This window comes from Vanacampus margaritifer, chromosome 11 (genome assembly GCF_051991255.1).
Source record: "Vanacampus margaritifer isolate UIUO_Vmar chromosome 11, RoL_Vmar_1.0, whole genome shotgun sequence".
Taxonomy (NCBI): Eukaryota; Metazoa; Chordata; class Actinopteri; order Syngnathiformes; family Syngnathidae; genus Vanacampus; species Vanacampus margaritifer.
Genome location: NC_135442.1, coordinates 1,688,472 through 1,707,561, shown reverse-complemented (window position 1 = coordinate 1,707,561; position 19,090 = coordinate 1,688,472). Strand labels below are relative to the sequence as shown.

The window sequence follows — 19,090 nt, the reverse complement described above, 5'->3', positions numbered from 1 at the left end:
TGATCCTTCCTCTGGTCTTCTGACAACTTCATGACTTTGGCGGGGACTCTAAAGTATCCGGTTAAGGTGAAGGGTCTGGGATTTATAATAAATTTCAGAATAATAAAAAAACAAAAACTCACACACACACACACAAAGAGAGCGATGATGATGACATGTTGACTCAGGAAGGCTGCCGAGTGAATAATACTGAGGTCGAGCTCTTCCCCCCCAAAAAAGTGGCCTAATCTGAACAGGGTCAGACCCTATTTGGACACTTGCTAAAAACAGGGTGGACAGTCAGCCCTAAAAATTTGGCGAGGAATCTGATTGGAATCAGATATGCCAGCCAATGTTTTTGTATAGAACAATGCAAAAGGAATAAGATTTGTAAACACTTCATTTATAGAGGCAAAGGACACTCACCTTGAACCTGGAGTTCAGCCTTTGATAGCAATCCCTCCGCATCAGCTGTCACGATGCCGCTATCAGAAAGCACGCAGTTGCGGATACACAGCATGTGGCAGAGTCCATTGCTGGAAGCCACGCTGCGCTCATTCAAGGCTACCTGCTTGCCATTCAGGCGCCACACCAGCTGAGCGTCTGCCGGTGAAACCACACACTTAAATACCGCGTCTTCCCTTTCGCAAACCGTGATGTTACGGAGTTCCGCTATGAACTCCACCACGCGGGGGGCTGCAAGCAAAGAAAGATCATTTTCAAACATGTTTTTCAAAAAAAGCTTGAATGATTTTTTCCATCTACTTACTGTTGACAGTGACGGTGGCTGAGGTTCTGTCATCGGTGCTTTCACAGGCATATTCGCCTGCATCTTCTTCAAGCGCTTCAAAGATCGTAAAGCTTCGCTCTCGACCTTGCGCCCGTATTCGGTAACGACGACTTGGCGAGATCTCCCGGCCATCTCTCAGCCACTGGACGTCTCCTTTTGGCTTATTGATCTCACATCGTAACGTGAGGCTGCTGCCCTTCAGAGACGCCAGGTTCTCCAGCGGTCGGATGAATTTCACCTTCATTTCTGACCAGGATGTGTAGAATATCATTTCAGAGAAATTAACTTGGTGACAGTTATCATCAAGGAAATATTTATGATGCAAACGGGGAGCTCCTTTAGATTAGCGGGTGTCAAATTCTTACCTTTGACAAAAAGACTGAAATACATATCATCTGTGTTTGCATCACAGACATAGTCTCCAGAATCTGACAGCTGCAGGGGATTAATGGTGAGCTTGTGGGTATTACCCTCGCTGGAGATGTGAATGTTGTCCTTGTTCAGTAGTTGGCCATCTTTCAGCCAGCGCACGTTAGCTTTGTCTCGGCTAACGACAGCACACAGTGTTACGCTCTCATTTTCATAGGCTAAGATTTTATTAGTTGCCTTTTTGTTCACAAACTTGACTGGTATCTCTGCATGGGTGAGAAAAAAACAACAATGATCATTTCGATCCAATTCAAGTTGTTCAGATTGTATATGAAAATATTCCTCTTCTCATCTTACCCTGCACCTCAACAATTGTAATTAGCTTGTCATCTGCGGCATCACAAACATATTTTCCAGAGTCCGACGGCTGAAGACCGGAGAGAACAAGCTTCCTCATGACGTCGTGGCTGTAAATCTTAACGCGGGTGTCCGGTTTCAGTATCTCGCCATTCCGTAGCCACTGAACGGTGGCATTTGGCCGAGACACCTCACACTCTAAAATAAGTTCTTCCCCTGCCAGTAAAATGTGATGCTCCGGGTGACCAGAATTTCCGACAATTTTGACTGGAGGCTCTAAAAGAAAAGACCAGAGCGGTGAATGTCTTCCTGCTCGGATAACGTAATAATGGAATTGAATTACCTGCGACTGTAATATGGAAGACCATCTTATCATCCACCGCATCGCACGTGTACTCTCCTGAATCCTCCAGCGAAGCGTTCAGAACGACCAACGATCGGAAAACGCCCTGCTCTTCGCTACAGTATCGCTCGGTCTCGTCGATCGGTTGACCATTTTTGTACCAAGTGGCGGATGCGTTTGGTCTGGACAGTTCACACACTAGAATTATGTCATCAGACACTAGGAATTGCTTTTCTGTTTTAGCATCGGTTTTGCCAATAATTTGTATAGGCAACTCTGAAAAGAAACGAGAAGAGACATTAAAACGACACATTCAATAATTTTATGACAAACTTAATAACGGAATGACTACCTTTCACTTTAACGTGAAAATCCATCACGTCATCTTTTGCGTCGCAGACATATATACCAACATCCTTGATAGTCAGCGAGTGAACTGTTAATTGACGCACTACACCGTCTTCCGCGACGGTGACGTTATTGGAGTCTTCCACTTCTTCTCCGTTCCTCTTCCAGAGAACCACAGCGTTCGGCCTAGACACCTCACAGTCCAGGACCAAGGACTCGCCGAGCACTTTTTCAAGTCTGTTTACTATTTTTCGTGGACGGACAAAACGGACAGGAGGCTCTGTGAACGTATAAAATGTGGTGAGACACACTTGAACTTAATACGTTTCATCCTGTAAAGTTTTTTTTTGACTTTCCTTACCGGCTATGTTTACAAAGAACGTCATGGAGTCATCGGTTGTGTCACAGACGTATTCAGCGGAATCTTTGACTGTGGTTTCAGGTATAATGAGTCGTCTGTACACACCGTCAACCTCCAGTATGAGGTTGTCGCTCTCCTCAACCTCGAGTCCGTCTCGGTACCAACGGACCACCGCGTTTGGCCGTGAGATCTCACAGCTCAGTACCATCCTCTCTGACATTTGCTGGCACAGTTCCATTTGGGACTGACTAGGAGATACAATCCGCACTGGAGGTTCTGAAAATTGACACAATCGAGTGCTTCGGTCAAACTACAGAAACGGTGAACAATTACAGGATGCTAAGCAACAACTTCTTTGGTTCTGTCTCATGCGGGTTAGGGTAGTTAAGCTTTTGCTCTTACTGGGGGACTACCTATTGATTGGCAGTATTTAAGATTTGATCTTCTACAAATAAGTTTTGGACAAGCACACTAGAAGAATTATCTTGAGCACAAACAGCCTTTGCCGCAGAATCCTCTCTAATACATTTAAATGTTGCACAAGCCAACCAAACATCACACGCGCAACATGCAAGCTCACAAATGTTACCTGTAATGCTGAGGTTAAAGAATATTGAATCATCGGCTGTATCACAAACGTATTCTCCAGAATCCTCGACTCTGCTTGTCAGAATCTTCAGTCGTCGATAAGGGCCTTCAACCTTCAATTTGATATTCTCGCTCTTCTGGAGCTTTTGGCCATCTTTGTACCAGCTCACCACTCCATTTGGACGGGACAGTTCACAGCTGAGAATAATTTCCTCAGGTACGTGACGCTCAAGGCGGACATCTTCTTTTGGGTATACGATCATCACCGGAGGTTCTTGGAAAGAATGGTCAGAAATGTGGCACTCTTATTTTTAGACCGTATACATGCAAACAAGGACATTTTTCTTACCTCGAATGTTGACCTTGAACATCACAGCATTGTCTCCAGCACGGCACGTGTACGTGCCTGAGTCGGACAGCTGGGCTGACTGGATTGCAAGATGTCTCTTTGTGGCTTCAGCTCGCATTGTGATATTGCTGCTCGGCTGGATTTCAGCACCGTCCTTGTACCATTGGACAACAGCGTCGTCCCGTGACACTTCGCACGACAGGCCGAGTTCCGAATTCTCCACCGCGCTCTTGAAAAGCTCCTCCTCTGGGACTTCCACAAACGTTACCGGTGGGGCTGAAGGCACATAAAGGATGTTTACACTTGATGGAACGTTTGACTTGCTCTTAAAATTTGCGTTCACAGCAGCTGCATGACAGTTAAGACATGCGGAGATCAATATTTTTTTCCCCCACACTTTTTTTTTAATGACCACTCCACATAAATGTTAGAAATGGATGTTAATTACATTTTGAAGCAATGGAATGTGAAGTGCTTTATCTAAATTGCGAAGTGTGATGAAATGCAATTAGAGCATTTTGACGGATGATATTACTCTTGCGGGTTATTAGAGGTTGTGGCAGAGTACAGAACTCTACAATCACATCTTGACAAGAAAAAGCTATGCATATCACCTTTCACCTCCGCATAGCAATCGTTGGACTCTGACTCATGGTCACTTTTACAACTGTACTCCCCAGAGACTGAAGACACTGCTGAGTCCAGATCTGGTGTCCTCGTGAGGCCTTCCGAATCGATCTTTGTAGCTGATTTCGGAAAGTGTTTGATTCCATCCTCATGCAAACCAGGGCTGCCTGTGGAGTCTGAGCCCTTGCACTGCTTTTTCTCAGTATTGCCTGCTTCAACCGCCTGTCTGCCTTTAACTTCTGGAACAGCTACAAGAATTGCACAGCTTCAGGAATAAATGAATCCGCTTTTGCCACACTTGGCTAAAACATGGTTATGTCTGGACAGCTAAAAGGCGTTTAGGATGGTGACTGAACACATTCATAGCTTTGGCTAGCATGCAGTCCATTTATCTGCGATTTTGTGTTGAAACCAGGGTTGATGACACCGGTTAGACCAGACCAAACCAAACAACAGACGTGAGAGAAAAATTGAAGGACACTGCAGGTTTTCACTCCTAGGGATTAAGCATCTTTAACCTACTGTCGTGTACAGTCTGGCAGTATTACAGTCTCGTGTAGTCTAAATAGTTTTAGTTGCACAAAAAAACCAAAAGGTTAATGATTTTGTAAACATGTAAATCACCTGCAACATCCACCTTGAATTCTATGTGGTCATCTGAAGAATCACAGCTGTACACCCCAGAGTGTCTGACTTGTGCAGATTTAATAACCAACGCTCTGAATGTCTCTTCAGATGTGATTTCAAAATCACTTTTCGGAAGCAGCTGCCCGCCGTTCTTGTGCCACTGGACTTGGGCAGTTGGCTCTGAGACTTCACACTGCATCTTTACTGGGCAGCCTGCCTCTACCAATTTGTTCCTTTCCCTGTCTGGAATTGCTGCAAATCTTACAGGAGCAGCTGGTAAGTAGAAAAGATTTGGAGATTAAAAAAACGAGGAAAGAAAAAAGACAATTTGGTGTTAATTAATTCTACACTGTTGACCTCAAAATCAAACACAAGGAAATCCCACCTTGTACGTCCACATGGAATGTGACAACATCTTCAGCGAGTTTACAGCCGTAGAGGCCCGAGTCTGACCTTTTAGCAGAGTGAATGATTAATTTTCTGAGGCTGCCATTTCTTTTCATGTCGAGGCCAGTTTTGCAAAAGAGGTCGGCCTCATCTTTAAACCAGGAAACCTGAGCAACCGGATCCGATACCTCGCACTGGAGAATAATTGGAGAACCAGCTGCAATCATTCTGTGTTTTTCTGATTGCGGCACTGGCATAATATGTGGCAGTCGGCCTAAGAGTAAAGAAGAGTATAGGTTTTGAGTACACTGACTCTTCGGGACAACCAAAATAATTGAAACGTGAAACAGCTCATTAAAAAAAAAAAAAAAACTGAAATAAATGAGTATATGCGTAGCAAACAACAAAAAGAAGATGACGAGAAAAATCGAGCACCTTTTACATTCACTTTGAATGTGATTGTGTCGTCGGATGTTGCACATTTGTACGTGCCACCGTGTGTGGTTTCAGACAAAGGGATGAAAAGTGTTCTTCTTCGACCTTCCGTTTGAATCTCCAAATTATTTTGTTGGTGTAGTTGGAGCCCGTCCTTGTACCAGTCGACCGCAGAATCTCGAGAGAGCTCACAAGTGAGGACAATGGCGCAGCCCTCTTGGACGGTCTTGTTCTTGTCTGCCTCTTGAAGCTCTGAGAACTTTGCAGGAAGAGCTATCAAAGAGTCAGAGTTAGCGTAAAAAAGATGGCTTGTAACCTCATTTCAATCTGATGTCTAAAAAGAGTCCACTGCCAGAGTAGATGTTTCAAAATGTCGAGAATAAGAATCGCATACACAATCTTAACTCAAACCAAATTTCAGTAAATGACTTTGATCAAATGTGGAAAATGTCAATGACAAAAGCTATTATTAAGTATTAAAGGAATGAATTCATTTCCCATTTTACACCAAATAAAGTATAAATACATTCAATATTATTTGCTAATAGGCTAATGTAGGGTGACCAGATTTTCAAAATTGAAAACTTTGATGCTGCAATTGATCTGAAAATCAAATATACAATAAAGTCTCACCAAATCAATTGGATTAAAAACGTTTTGTGAGTTTGTTGAGAGCATGAACAGCCGCTGTTCCAGTTAGTTGGCATTGCAAAACGAGTTAAGACTCTTGTAGGCATCACCTTTTACTTCCACAGTGTACTGGATGTCGTCATCCTTCGACTTGCAATGGTATACGCCAGAATGAGCCACCTCAGTAGACAGAATGACTAGACTTCTCAAATTATCCTTTGACTGGATGTCGATTCCAGTCTGTGGTAGGAGCCTTGTTCCGTCTTTGAACCATGTGACTTGTCCATCGGGGTCTGACAACTCACACTGGAGAGTAACAGGACAGCCTGCCATGACTGACTGTTTCTGCTCAGCCTCTTTCATAGCTGAAAAAGTCTGAAGTGGAACTAGAGGATGGAATGCAAAATGCAATTAGTTTTGAAAACGTACTTAGGAGCCAAATATCTCCTAAGTACAATCACGAGAATAATACGCTGAGTATCACAATACGCATCACGAAAACAACTGAACATTTGGTATTTTAAAAGCTTCCATATTCAAGCTGCTGTTCAGTTGATAAAACATCTCAGTTGTATGAAAAAAAAACAAAGTCCCAGCCATGATGAGGTCTGACGTCAGGAATGTGAAACAAAAACATAACTTTTGTTAGTAACTAAACCTGGATGGAGGTTTACGCTTTTTTGTTGTGAGACAATCTCAAGAATATCAGCATTTTGTGACCACCATCCAGGTTTAGCTTTAAACTAATTCAATTGAAGCAAGTCTATTGTAGAAGATATAGCTGTCCACGGCCATTGTTTTAAAGAGGTAAGCTACTAAGTCATGTTCGATTGCCATTCATTCAGAGTAGATTTTATGTCTAAGAGGCAAAGGCAAAAAGACTTTGCGTGCTATTACATTGCCCGAACGCAAGACATTAGCACAAATTTCTGAATGCATTGATATGGATACCATGAAAGACTTTGGTTAGTTAGCATGCTAATTCAAGTGGGCTAGCAAACCAGCTCAGCTTTTATTATATGCTCTTGGGTTCAGGGCAGTCCATCCAGCAGAAGAGGACTGTCTGTTTTGGTCCTCGTTTCCTTTGTGGTGACTGGAGGGCTGCCCTTTGCGCAAGATACGCTTAAGGGGATGTGCAAGAATGTCATAGGGTTTTAGGGTAAGGCTTGGTGTTAAAAGCAGTAAGGAAAACAAAGGCACGAGGGCAAAGGTCTCAGAGTGCAGAGGAAGGACAAGAAAAAGTCACTAAAGCACTTTGACAGAGTAATACCACCTGTAAGAGATCATCTAGATGTATCTCGCAAATGTACAGTTAATTACATTTACACGCTCTATAGCTACTGACAAGAACTGCTCGTCACCTTTAAAGTCCACTGGAAATGGCTTTGCCTCAACTTTTGTCTCACAGCTGTCAACCACCACATCAGGCGGCCCAGCAGAACACATAACCGGTTCTTTTACGGAACCATCCGCCATCGGGTCTTGGCTGGCCTCTTTGTGTAGTCGTACGCCCTCGTCGTGCTGAGTGACTACCTCATTTGGAGTTGATAGTTCACACGGTAGCACGACGGGGAGCGCTGCGGGCTCATCCACTTCCGCAGACTTGATCCTTTCAGTCTGACACAGTGTTGAAATTGTCACAGGCGGAGCTGGGGATGTTTTGAAGTACATCGAGAGAAAATTGTGTCACTATCACAGATTCCACAAAACAGTGGAGCAAATCAACACATTTTAAATACAATCTACAAATGTATGAATGTAAAGTAAATGTATAGGCTTCGAAAGCGATTTACCGGTATAAGGTGTAATTATGTTTGATTTATCAGAAAAGTATAGTTTTATTTTACATTGCCCAAATGCTATCTTAGTATTGCGTAAGTAAATGCAATGTCAAAATGCTAATGATCCTAACAAAACATTTGATTGCACTGCTTTTCTTTGCTAATGCTAACCATCACCTTCAACAGCCACCTTGCGTGCAGTGACATTGGTGTGACTGCCACATGTCCTTGACGGAGAGCTCCCTTCCGATTGGACATTTGTTGTCTGCTCGAAACAGGCAGAAGCTGAAAACTGCGTTGACGAGCCTTGCCCAGAGTTCAGTATGACGTGCATTTGGTCCTTTTCAGCCTCCGTATTGTGCTGATGTGCTGTCAGGACAGTTGTTTCCAGCAAGGACTGATACTGTTTGTTAGTCACAGCCTGTTTTGTTTGACTGACATCATTTGGTCCAACAAATGGAATATGGAAATGGGAATTGTCCCTTTGTTGGACAATTTCTGGATGTTGAGAGTCAAACAGCTCCATCGATAAACAAGGTGTAGTATCAGGCATATCAGTCTTTGTTGAGGAGACAGTCGATATCTCCTCTGATTGGTAAAGATCACTCCGTATGGTTTTACTTTGGTTCTCTGAAATGAGAAGTTTAGTGTCCATTGGCTGGACAATTTTTGGATGTTGAGAGTTATACAGTTCCATTGATAAACAAGGTGGAGTATCAAGCATTTCAGTCTTTGCCGAGGAGGGAGTCGATATCTCCTCTGATTGGTAAAGATCACTCCGTATGGTTTTACTTTGGTTCTCTGAAATGAGAAGTTTAGTGTCCGTTGGCTGGACAATTTTTGGATGTTGAGAGTCATACAGTTCCATTGATAAACAAGGTGGAGTATCAAGCATTTCAGTCTTTGCCGAGGAGGGAGTCGATATCTCCTCTGATTGGTAAAGATCACTCCATATGGTTTTACTTTGGATGCCTGAAATGAGAAGTTTAGTCCCCGTTGGCTGGACAATTTCTGGATGTTGAGAGTCACACAGTTCCATTGATAAACAAGGTGGAGTATCAAGCATTTCAGTCTTTGCCGAGGAAAGAGTCGATATCTCCTCTGATTGGTAAATATCAGTCCGTATGGAATTGCTGTGGTTGTCTGAAATGAGTAGTTTAGTCTGGATGCTATTAAGAAGATTATTTGTCAGGAAGTCTGACATCTCTGTGGAATTGCGGGGCTCCGCTGCCTGAATTTTTGTGGACTGCATTGCTCTAAAAGGCTTATCTGTGTGGGGCCTTCTTACAGAGTCACAGCACCTGTCTAATTGGACTGCCACGGTCTCTATGCGGTTAGTAAAGTGCCTTGGCTGGGGAGCAGAAGTCTTTTGGAGGTTCCCTAGGTCTGATGGAACAGCAGATGGTACTGTGCTACAGTGCTCTTTTAACTGGACAGATACATTCTTGAGATTAGACTCCTCTGATTCAACATTTGTACACCGCTGGGACTTACAAACCCCTGATGTGACGGCTGTCTGCAAGGAAGTAATAAACTGTTCAGAAACTTCAGGGTCTTCTGTCTTCTGTATATGGATAAATGATTCCTCACCTTGGGATTCTGTAAGGTGTCTAGTGTGACCGTGTGTGTCAAATTTCATGATTGATGGCTTTATTGGGTTGCAATCGGATTGAGATTTGACGGTTAGGTTTTTATGTTGATTGTTATGCTCGTTTTTGTCTTTTGTTAAAAGCCCTTCAGTGGTGTATTCATTAGTTGACGGAAGAGTGGCCTCGGTTGTGGAATGTGCTTCATATATCAGAGAATCTCTCCTCTCGCCGCTGGAGCTGCCAGACTTGCGCTTTGAGGGAATGCACTCGGCATCTGTCGAGTTGATCTTCTCTTGTTCAGAGGCAAACCTTGGCAGTGCAGCTACAAGCAGAAAGGTTTTCAATGGTTGTTGGTCTCAACGGTTCTTCTCACAACAGAATTTCATTGACATTGTTGTGGGTTAGGATGGAGTTATGCCGTAATCCATTGCAAAGACAAACAAGATGGTCGACCAGGTTTGGTCTGAAATTGAGCTCTTATAGTTCTCCACCTTACTCATTTTTGTTAAAGATGCACATTAAATCATGTTCATAAGAGTTCCTTGTCATTGCAACGGGGTCAAGATTTGGAGGATTTGGTGATGTTTGACATAACACATGGAATGATCTTAAAGAGTTGAAAGCATTATTTGAAGAGCAAAGATGTCTGTTAACTGAAAAATGAAGCGACACACAACACATGTTAGTTTGAGCGGGTGCTCAAGTAACCTAAACATTTTTTTTCAAGAGCACAAACTACAGAAAAGACTACACCAGAGATGACAAGATGGCAAAAAGCAATGCTCAGGGGCAAAAAAAAAAAAAAGGGCTGGTGCCTTTGGAGCCAAGAGTACAGCACCACCATTGTTAGTGGCATGTATGGACTGGGTTAAAATGGATGACTGATGTTGAAATATATTAAATCACCTTTGATATCCGCAGTGATTTGGGCAGATGCATCAGAAACCTCACCAATCTCACCACCATAGAGACACTGCTCTGCTGTTTGGACAAAGCCAAAGAGAAAACAGAGCGTGGTCATATCTCCCGACGTCAAACAAAATATTAGAATTTTTTTTTTTGGGGGGGGGTCACACCTTTTATGTCCACATTTAACTGTGCGTCGCTGGATGTTTCACAGATTAAATTCGCAACACCATGCAAGTCAAGGGTGACTGGAAGTGGAAAGGCTTGAATGCTGCTCTCAGGTTCAGAAAGAGTTTCCATTTTTGGGTGGACTGGAGTTCCATCTTTGTACCAACAAGCTTTGGCAACGGGGTCTGAAATTTCAAATTGTTGCACAATTGGGCAGCATTCTTCAGCAGACGTGGCCCTCGCAACATCTTGACCACATGTCACAGCTGGCACTATAGACAATCATTGAGGATGGCGTGTTAGAAAAAGTGTTTTGAGTCAAAGACAATGCCTTGTATGTTAACTTTGCACACAAACAACAAACACAAACTAAAAACACAGACTAAAGACAAACACAGTCACCTGGAGTGGTTACAACTAACGGGGCAACATCATCTGCTGTTGCCCAATAGTATGCTCCAGAGTTTGACGGATGACTTGGTTCAATGACAAGTGTCTTTTTTAGGTCTTCCATTCCAAAATCTTGTTCTGAATTTGATACTGTAGCTTCATCCTTCTGCAGTGACCCCTTGGCCTGGCGTGGGCAATGATTCTCAGGGTCTGAAATTTGATGTGGTGGTTCGAAGGAGCAGGGGGCCTCAAGTGGTTGTTTCTCCACAAACTTCGTCAAGGGTGACAACGGCGCAGATGGAGCTGAAGGTGATGACTTGAATCATAATTGTGGAAAAAAAAACTACATACATCTGATTAAAAGAAGGGGGTTAAAATCTTCAACTGTCCCTCAACTGTAATGCATCAAATCAAGAAGAGAGAAAAAATAGACATTTGCATTTGTAATGTTTGCTAGTAGAGATTAGTTTGGCAACCCTTCAAGAAATAGTTGTAAAACAATGAAAACACTATTTGACACAAGTGACAAATTGAATGTTAGTTGGTCGGTTGGGTACAAAAAAAAGTGTAATCACCTTTCATATCCACAGTGAAGTGGACGGTCTCAGTTGACGTTTCACAGTTGTATTGCCCCACATGCGCAAGCTCAGCAGAAGGGACAATGAGTCGCCTCAAAGTGCCATTGCTCTGTATGTCCTGTTCTTTGTGCGGAAAGAGCTTTACACCATCTTTATACCACTGAGCAGGCAACGTGGAGTCTGCCACCTCACATTCCAGCACCAAAGGTTCACCCATTTCAAAGGACTTGGCTCTCTTAACTTCAAAGTTATTGGAGGGCTTCGCTGGTTTTGCTGGCATTGGAAATTCAGAAAGCTAAATGAATACCTTCAAAAAGTAACTGCTTAGGATTTTAAATTACTTTTCAACTTTGATTTCACAGTGAACCTCAGTTAATAAAATTATGAAGTTCTGAAGTTATAATCCGAAGAGACGTTTTACAAACTACATCAAATTAAAGCAGGGTTGTTAGTGACATCTTGTAGAGAGGTGAGGTAAAATTCTTTATGCAGAAGTCAAAAAGTCACCTTTTATCTCAACTTGAAAGTCCACGGTGTCATCCTTTGTCGTACATCGATACACACCAGAGTGGTGCAGCTCTGCAGCCTGAACAACTAAAGTCCTTGCGGTTCCATCCGACTGGATCTCTAAATCTGAGCTCGAAATAAGCGGCGTGCCATCCTTGTACCAGCAAACATGGGTCTCAGGATCAGAAACTACACACTGCAGTACAACAGGATTCCCTGCTTCAATCGACTTGGCCCTCATTTCTTCAGGAAGGGGATAGAACTTCACTGGCGGAGCTAAAGATATAGTTTAATATTTCATGTCAGAATTAAGCCAAATGAAAATATAACTTGTCAATCAGTTTAGGCTGATAGGTAAATCTAAATAGAGTCAAAGAAACTGAGATAAGCAACAATAGATTGAGTTGCTTTGCATTAAAGAACATTTTCATTTTTCGTAATCACCTTTGATGTTCACATTGAACGTGACGGAGTCACCCTTTGTCTTGCAGCAGTACAACCCCGAGTGGTAAAATTCCGCCGAAGGAATAACCAACTTCCTCACCAGTCCATCCGCTTGAATATTTACTCCGTTTTGAGGGAAAAGCTTTGAGCCATCTTTGTACCACTGCACCTGGGCATCATGGTCTGAGAGCTCACATCGTAAAAGAATTTGGGAGCCCGTGTGGATGGTTTTGTTCCTCGCCGCTTCAGGAATTGCCGAAAACCTCACAGACGGGGCTACAGATAATTCAATATGGTCATTTTACTATGTTCATTTTTTAAGCCATACTTATAGGATAGAAAAAGAGGTCATCAAACACAATTTTTGTAAAACTATCACATGGTAAGAAAAATTCACTTACCCTCGACTTCCACATTGAACCTTATGACATCGTCAATGGCATCGCAGCAATACACTCCTGAATGTGAGAACTCTGCTGACTGGATGACAATCCTCCTCATGGTACCCTCTGACTGGATGTGAAGACCATCTGTTGTCTGTAATTTCACCCCGTTCTTGTACCAGTGCACCAGAGCCGCGGGGTCTGACAGCTCGCAATACAGCACGATGGGATTCCCAATTTCGACAAATTTGTTTCGATCCATTTCTGACAGCAATGAAAACTTGACCAGAGGAGCTGTAGATTTGAGAAAATGTATAACTGTAGCTTCAATTGTGACTAATTGCAACTAAAGCTCACACAAAGACATCCAGAGTTGCTCGAGACACTCACCTTGAATATACAGTGCAGCGGAATCCCGTATTCCGTATGCAATAAATGTTATTTCAGTTCCATTTTCGGTGTCTCGAACCCCTTGGATCCGTAGAGACTGGTGTGTTCTCGACCGCCGCATGGCAAAACGCTCGTCATCCTGAAGCTGCGTACCATTTAAGAACCACGAACCGATAACAGATGCAGATAATTCAATGGTAAAGACTGCATCTTGTCCTTCTGGGACCAGTGCATCCTGTAAGGGGGTTTGTATTCTGGCTACTGGAACTGGAGAGTGAAATAAATAGAAATAACATAAGCAATGATGTATCATGACACAAATGCATTGATGAACTAAGCTTACCCAAGTGCACTGCTCGAGGGAACTCCACATTGTTGCTCTTTCCGTATTTGTTGACACTACAAATACGGAATCGATAATCGGCCTCACAAGGCACACTATCACCTAAGATCTCCACCGAAGTAGCTGAGTCAGTGGTTAGACACTGTAGCCACTCTTGTGAACCCGTACCCACTTCCTGTCGCTCCAGTACGTAACCGGATGGAGGGTTCTTGCGCGAGTCCTGGGCTGGAGTCCATGAAAGAAGTGCTGCGTTTGCCCGCTCTGTGTTGATCTGCACTCCCACTGGGCAACTAGGAGGACAATGTTTGGCCGCTGAAAGCAGATTCGTGACATCAATTATGACAAAGTTGTGGTAAATATTACTTTGATGTCCCATACTGTCATTTACTGAAGCCCTACCCTTCACTCTGAGCTGAGAGGATGTTTTGGATCTCCCCACAAAGAAAGTCACAAAGCCTGAGTCTTGGGGCATCGTGTTGACGAAAACTAGAATATGAGTCCGACCAAAAGATTTTAAGATGGTCTGATGCGTTTCACGCAGCTCCACACCATCTTTGTACCAGTGAATGTCCATCTCTTCTTTTTCTACTTCAACACAAAAGGCAGCGTTTTCACCTTCCAAAACATCAACTTTCCTTGGAAGCTTCCGCATAATTGGACCTAAAGAGACACAGTTTGTAAACACAAGCCACATCAAATTAAAACAGATTGAAGTTCAACCAGAACGGATTGCCGTTAGTTCTTGCTTTTACATGCCAACTATTGATTACCTTTCACTGCTACCTCGGCGATGCTTCGTCCACCATCAGGCATCTCGCACAGATAAATCCCATCATCATCGACGCCAATGTCACGGATCGTAAGTCTGCGTTTTGTTCCCCACTCCTCCATTCCATACTTCGCTCCTGGTTGTAATCGGCGATCCTCTAAGTACCATGTGATTGGGACGGAGTCCTCTGGGACTTCACACTCAAGAACAGCCAAGTCCCGCTCCCATACCTCCAGATCGATGAGGGGCTGTTTGAATCGCACAGGTGGCTCTGGCACCAGGGGAAAAAAAAAAAGAGTATATCTTTGTTTGAACCAAAGAAGATGGTCAAAATTACGAGATAACTCATTTGGAATACGGATTTGAAAGGTCACCATCACCACATTGATGTATTGGAAAATAAATAAATCAAAAACATGAAGCCTGTGGCAAAAAAAAAAAAACGTGGACTGCACAGCTCCTTTGTTTACCTTCCTGGATGGCCCACTGAAAATCAGATCACCTTGACATTATTTTCAAGTGATTCAGAATGCATCCGAATGCTACCAATAACCATTAGGGTCATATAGAAAAGAAGGGGACATTTTTAGTATAGTATAGTTCTTTTTTTTTAATTCTCTACAGTATGTTGGAATGTGTTTGGAACGTCCACGACCATGTGAAAAATTTGATCCCCCGTTCCATGGTGATCACATGGCCCCTCCCTCGTTGCTTCCTCCATCACAAGTTAAGTAAGTGACTTTGCAGACATAACACTGTCAGAATTTACCTCATGATCTCAGTGTACCTTCTTGAACATATGTCACTGACATCACTCTCACATCAAATGGAGGGAAATCCTATCCATGCAAGGACGCACAACATGACCCGATCCCTTGAACCACCAACCCAGACACAAACGCGTGCACTCTTCCCTGGTGAAACCGTTACAGACTTACAGCAGAGGTTGGAGGTTCGAGTTATATGACTTGACTTGAGTCAAACAAAAGTCACCAATTTAAGGACAATTTAAGGGAGTTGCTTTGCCATTTGTATTGTTTCTGAAAGAAGTTATTTTTGTTTAGCGTGTGCAAACCTGCTACTCACCGTGATGCTACAGCACAGTGCAGTGGCCACTTCAAGAACAGAAGTATCATGTAGGTAGTAATTCACAAATTATTATTATTATTTGGATTCAAGGACCTCAAAGATGACATACACAAGAACTACGACCAATCTACTCTAATGCCATCCGTCACTTTAAATTCAACAAAGACACATAAGCTACTGTAACCTCACAGTTCAGCTAACTGATTGCTGGTTAAACATTGAGCTGAATGTCGGTTATGTGTTTAGTTGAGAAGACAATGTAGCCTAATATGGAGAGTAAAAAAAAAAAAAAAGTATGACTGAATGCTGACTAAGCAAGATTGTATGACTTGACTTGATATTTGTCACAGGAACTTTGCTCTTACTTGGAACTTTAAAATTTGACACTTATGACTTGCATTCTCTCACATAAATTACATGTTCCCACTTCTGACTAAGTGTCTCAACTTACCCTTTACTGAGAGGTGTACAGCACTGAGGGTTTGGCCTGCTGTGTTTGACGCGGCACACACATAGACGCCGTTATCCTTCTGCTTGCAGTACAAAACCTTGAGCGTGAAGTATCCTTCTCGATCCTCGTATAACAAATATCGCCTTCCAGACAGTATCAGCCTTCCATCCTTTCTCCAAATGATTTCCGGTTTGGGTTTTCCTGTCACAAAACAGCGGAATTTCGCATGCTTGCCCTCCGTCACTGCAAACATTTTCACTCTCGTCGACTTGGTTGTCATCTGGTCTTTGTGCTGATTGGGCATCTGCCTGCTGAGCCTCTGTTTCCCTTGGTGAGATTTCCTGTGTCCGTTCGTATAACCGTTGCGGTTTGCGTCTTCCTCGTGTCCGGGGCCCGCGTCGACAAGCAGCACGGCTCCCGCCAGTGCTTCGCCAAACTCGTTCCTCGCCTTGCACGTGTACACACCGCCGTCGGGCGCGCGAGTCTTAAAGATTTTCAGCTGGAACCATCCTCCATCCTGGTAGCTCACGCTAAAGTGAGTGCTTTCGAATATTTCGCTGAGTTTTCTGCCATCCTTTTCCCAGGTCACCTCCGGCCGTGGACTTCCCCAGAGCTTACAGGAGAAAACGGCATCTTCCCCGCGACCGGCTCGAGTGGAAAGAGGTTTGATGAGGAATCGCGGTTTGTTCTCCTCTCTTAACTCCAGCTCTTGTGCCTCGCCTTCTACTTTGAGCGTAGCCGCTGCGTACGTTTCGCCAATGCTGTTCTTTGCTTTGCACATATACTGCCCGCTATCCTCCATAGTAACAGCAGTTATGATCAGATTGTAAACATTCCCATCCTCAAAGACACGGTATCGTCCTTGTGGGTCGATCTTCTCATTATTCCTTTCCCATATGACTGCTGGTCTTGGGTCTCCACCAATCTGACACTTCAGGACTGCATCGGCCCCGCTTTGTACCCCCACCGGCCTGGGATATGCCAGGAAGCGCGGTGCACCGCCAAATACGTCCATCTTTGCCCCGTCAGCTTAGTTTCACCTCAAGCAGTTTGAGAGGGCCAAACTTGAGTGTTATTTACTCGGGCCGGAGCAGTCCCAATTCTTCAAAGGTAATTTCTAAAAAGGAAAAAAAAAAAAGGAAGTTAAACGGGGCAATTTAACATGAAACCATTTTGGGGGGGGAATTACAGTATGTAAAACCGACTTTTGTAGCTTGTGTATGAATAGTTTGTCTCTGCCTATTTCTGAAACGTTTCTGTCAGCATCCTGTTCTAAATTTAATCACTGTTTCATAACAATGTGGCTAATTTACATCATACCGTCGCCACACCACGTTCCTCCACCCATGCATTGTAAACTAATCTGGGCTAACGTTTTCATGACACAGCCAGTCTACACTGTCTGAAGCACTAGCAACTAAAACTCAAAAAGTAAGCCGTGGCTGAGATTGGTGAGATTCACACATTAGTATTAGCATGCATTGTACTTTTGTTGTAACTTTGAGCTCTGAAGGGAGTGGTTGAATAGCTAAAATAAAACACTTACAGAAGTGTAACAGCGACGGTCGTGCATTGTACAGCGACACCTATGTTCCGAACAAGCGCCGCCACGTCTCACCTGTTGAAAGTAAAGTATGCTAACCGCTAGGCTAATAGCTCATACGGATTTTAAGGAGTGAGATTTAAATGAACTAATGTATATTTTTGCACAGCGCGAGCTGGCATCTGCTCCAGAAGCATTTCGCTTGCTTTGTTGTTAGCGTTGGTAGCATTGCTTTTCAATTCCAAGTCCACGGGTGTCTGTAATGTAATCTTCTTCTTGATTTATTTTGACAGTTCACCGCAGTTTGACAACACAGCAATGACCCATAATTGGACAAACTTCCCTTTCTGTAAAAACAAATAACATGCATCTTTCTGGGCTCTCTCCCCTGCATTAGCCTCGTCTCTGCCTCCTGAGCTGTGGCTGACGATACAAGATTTATCTTTGCTATTTTTAGCAGTAGTAGTAATACTAGCAGTAGTCCAGTTGATAGTAAGCCTCCATTCCTGCTGCATATTATAATACAAATGGTGCTGCTACTGCTATTAGCATCAGTAAGATATACAATTCTCTTAAATTGATACAAATATTCTGTTATATGAATGGCTGCCGGTTGGTGGTTCATTCTAAATTCTGTCACCTAGTGAAAGAGTATTTCATTTTCTGGCTGTCTATTTTTGGTGGCAAAAAATATGAACAAACGTACATTGTTCAGAGTAAATATAAATAACTGTACATTTTCATGTATACGAAATGGAAAACCGCTATAAATGCATTGCTTGAATCTATTGTTAAAATTCGTATTACAAGCCAACAACTTGTAATGATCCAAGCCGTACTCCAGTGATGTGCATGCTTCAGCACAAGCGGATGGTATGACGATTAGGGTTAATTGAATTAGAGCTGTCTGCATGACAGAAAAAAACACAAGCCGGCAGTGCGATTGGGAAGGGAAGGGAGCGGGTCTGGGGGAGGGGGGGGCAGCCTGGTCCAACTGCTCAGGCAGCCACAACATGCAGCGAGTACAGCTGGTGCTGTATTTCAGTGGGAAAGTGCTTAATATAGTTCAAACTAAATAAAGAGCTGCGAGCGTGTGTGTGTGTGTGTGTGTCATGTATCACAAACAAGTTTCTGAAACACGTGTGCTCACACAAACACGGGGAACATTTTACCACATACCCACCCTAGAGACTTTAGAGTCAAACTATGCCTGCGTCATACCCTTCATTGTCCACATGGTTCGAAAATCCCATTTGTGCATAATATTGCTATCATCATCATTATCAGGGCTCGAGCAACAAGCAAACGTTTTGCAAGCGCGTGTCTCACACATTTTAGGGGTCCTCAACAAGTCAGTAGAGGAAAAAAATGGACTCGCCGACATCAGTTCCAAAGATCAACACAAAATTGGGTGGTCAAGTCTATTATTACAGAACACACGAAAAAGTCTTAAGAAGCCAAAACATCTCAAAAAGTCTTCCATTTGAGTTGGAAGCCACCATTTTGCCTGACACAGTTTTAGTGATCGACCTGACACGAGTCCCACCAAATCCGAAATTCGGTGGACTA

The 19,090-nt window shown here is 43.3% G+C and overlaps 1 protein-coding gene across 5 annotated transcripts in view; it reads right to left on the bottom strand.

Annotated features, from left to right (window-relative positions):
* The window catches only part of LOC144060877 (obscurin-like protein 1), a 32,673-nt gene that overhangs the window by 12,053 nt on the left and 1,530 nt on the right, over positions 1-19,090 (bottom strand). For 3 of the 5 annotated variants that reach the window (XM_077580783.1, XM_077580785.1, XM_077580787.1), the window contains exons 2-29: positions 15,979-17,095; positions 14,440-14,709; positions 14,069-14,329; positions 13,670-13,981; positions 13,327-13,593; positions 12,955-13,230; positions 12,554-12,829; positions 12,110-12,385; positions 11,600-11,875; positions 11,037-11,327; positions 10,637-10,906; positions 10,467-10,541; positions 8,149-9,882; positions 7,552-7,839; positions 6,301-6,576; positions 5,561-5,833; positions 5,124-5,399; positions 4,736-5,011; positions 4,099-4,359; positions 3,485-3,760; positions 3,137-3,409; positions 2,548-2,823; positions 2,191-2,466; positions 1,839-2,114; positions 1,496-1,771; positions 1,135-1,404; positions 749-1,015; positions 406-675 (exon numbers count right to left, since the gene is read on the bottom strand). In XM_077580783.1, the coding sequence (XP_077436909.1) occupies positions 406-675; positions 749-1,015; positions 1,135-1,404; positions 1,496-1,771; positions 1,839-2,114; positions 2,191-2,466; positions 2,548-2,823; positions 3,137-3,409; positions 3,485-3,760; positions 4,099-4,359; positions 4,736-5,011; positions 5,124-5,399; positions 5,561-5,833; positions 6,301-6,576; positions 7,552-7,839; positions 8,149-9,882; positions 10,467-10,541; positions 10,637-10,906; positions 11,037-11,327; positions 11,600-11,875; positions 12,110-12,385; positions 12,554-12,829; positions 12,955-13,230; positions 13,327-13,593; positions 13,670-13,981; positions 14,069-14,329; positions 14,440-14,709; positions 15,979-16,993 (9,709 nt within the window). In that variant the 5' untranslated portion in view covers positions 16,994-17,095. The remainder of the gene's footprint in view (positions 1-405; positions 676-748; positions 1,016-1,134; positions 1,405-1,495; positions 1,772-1,838; positions 2,115-2,190; positions 2,467-2,547; positions 2,824-3,136; positions 3,410-3,484; positions 3,761-4,098; positions 4,360-4,735; positions 5,012-5,123; positions 5,400-5,560; positions 5,834-6,300; positions 6,577-7,551; positions 7,840-8,148; positions 9,883-10,466; positions 10,542-10,636; positions 10,907-11,036; positions 11,328-11,599; positions 11,876-12,109; positions 12,386-12,553; positions 12,830-12,954; positions 13,231-13,326; positions 13,594-13,669; positions 13,982-14,068; positions 14,330-14,439; positions 14,710-15,978; positions 17,096-19,090) is intronic. The other 2 variants (XM_077580788.1, XM_077580784.1) reach the window with 2 other exon arrangements.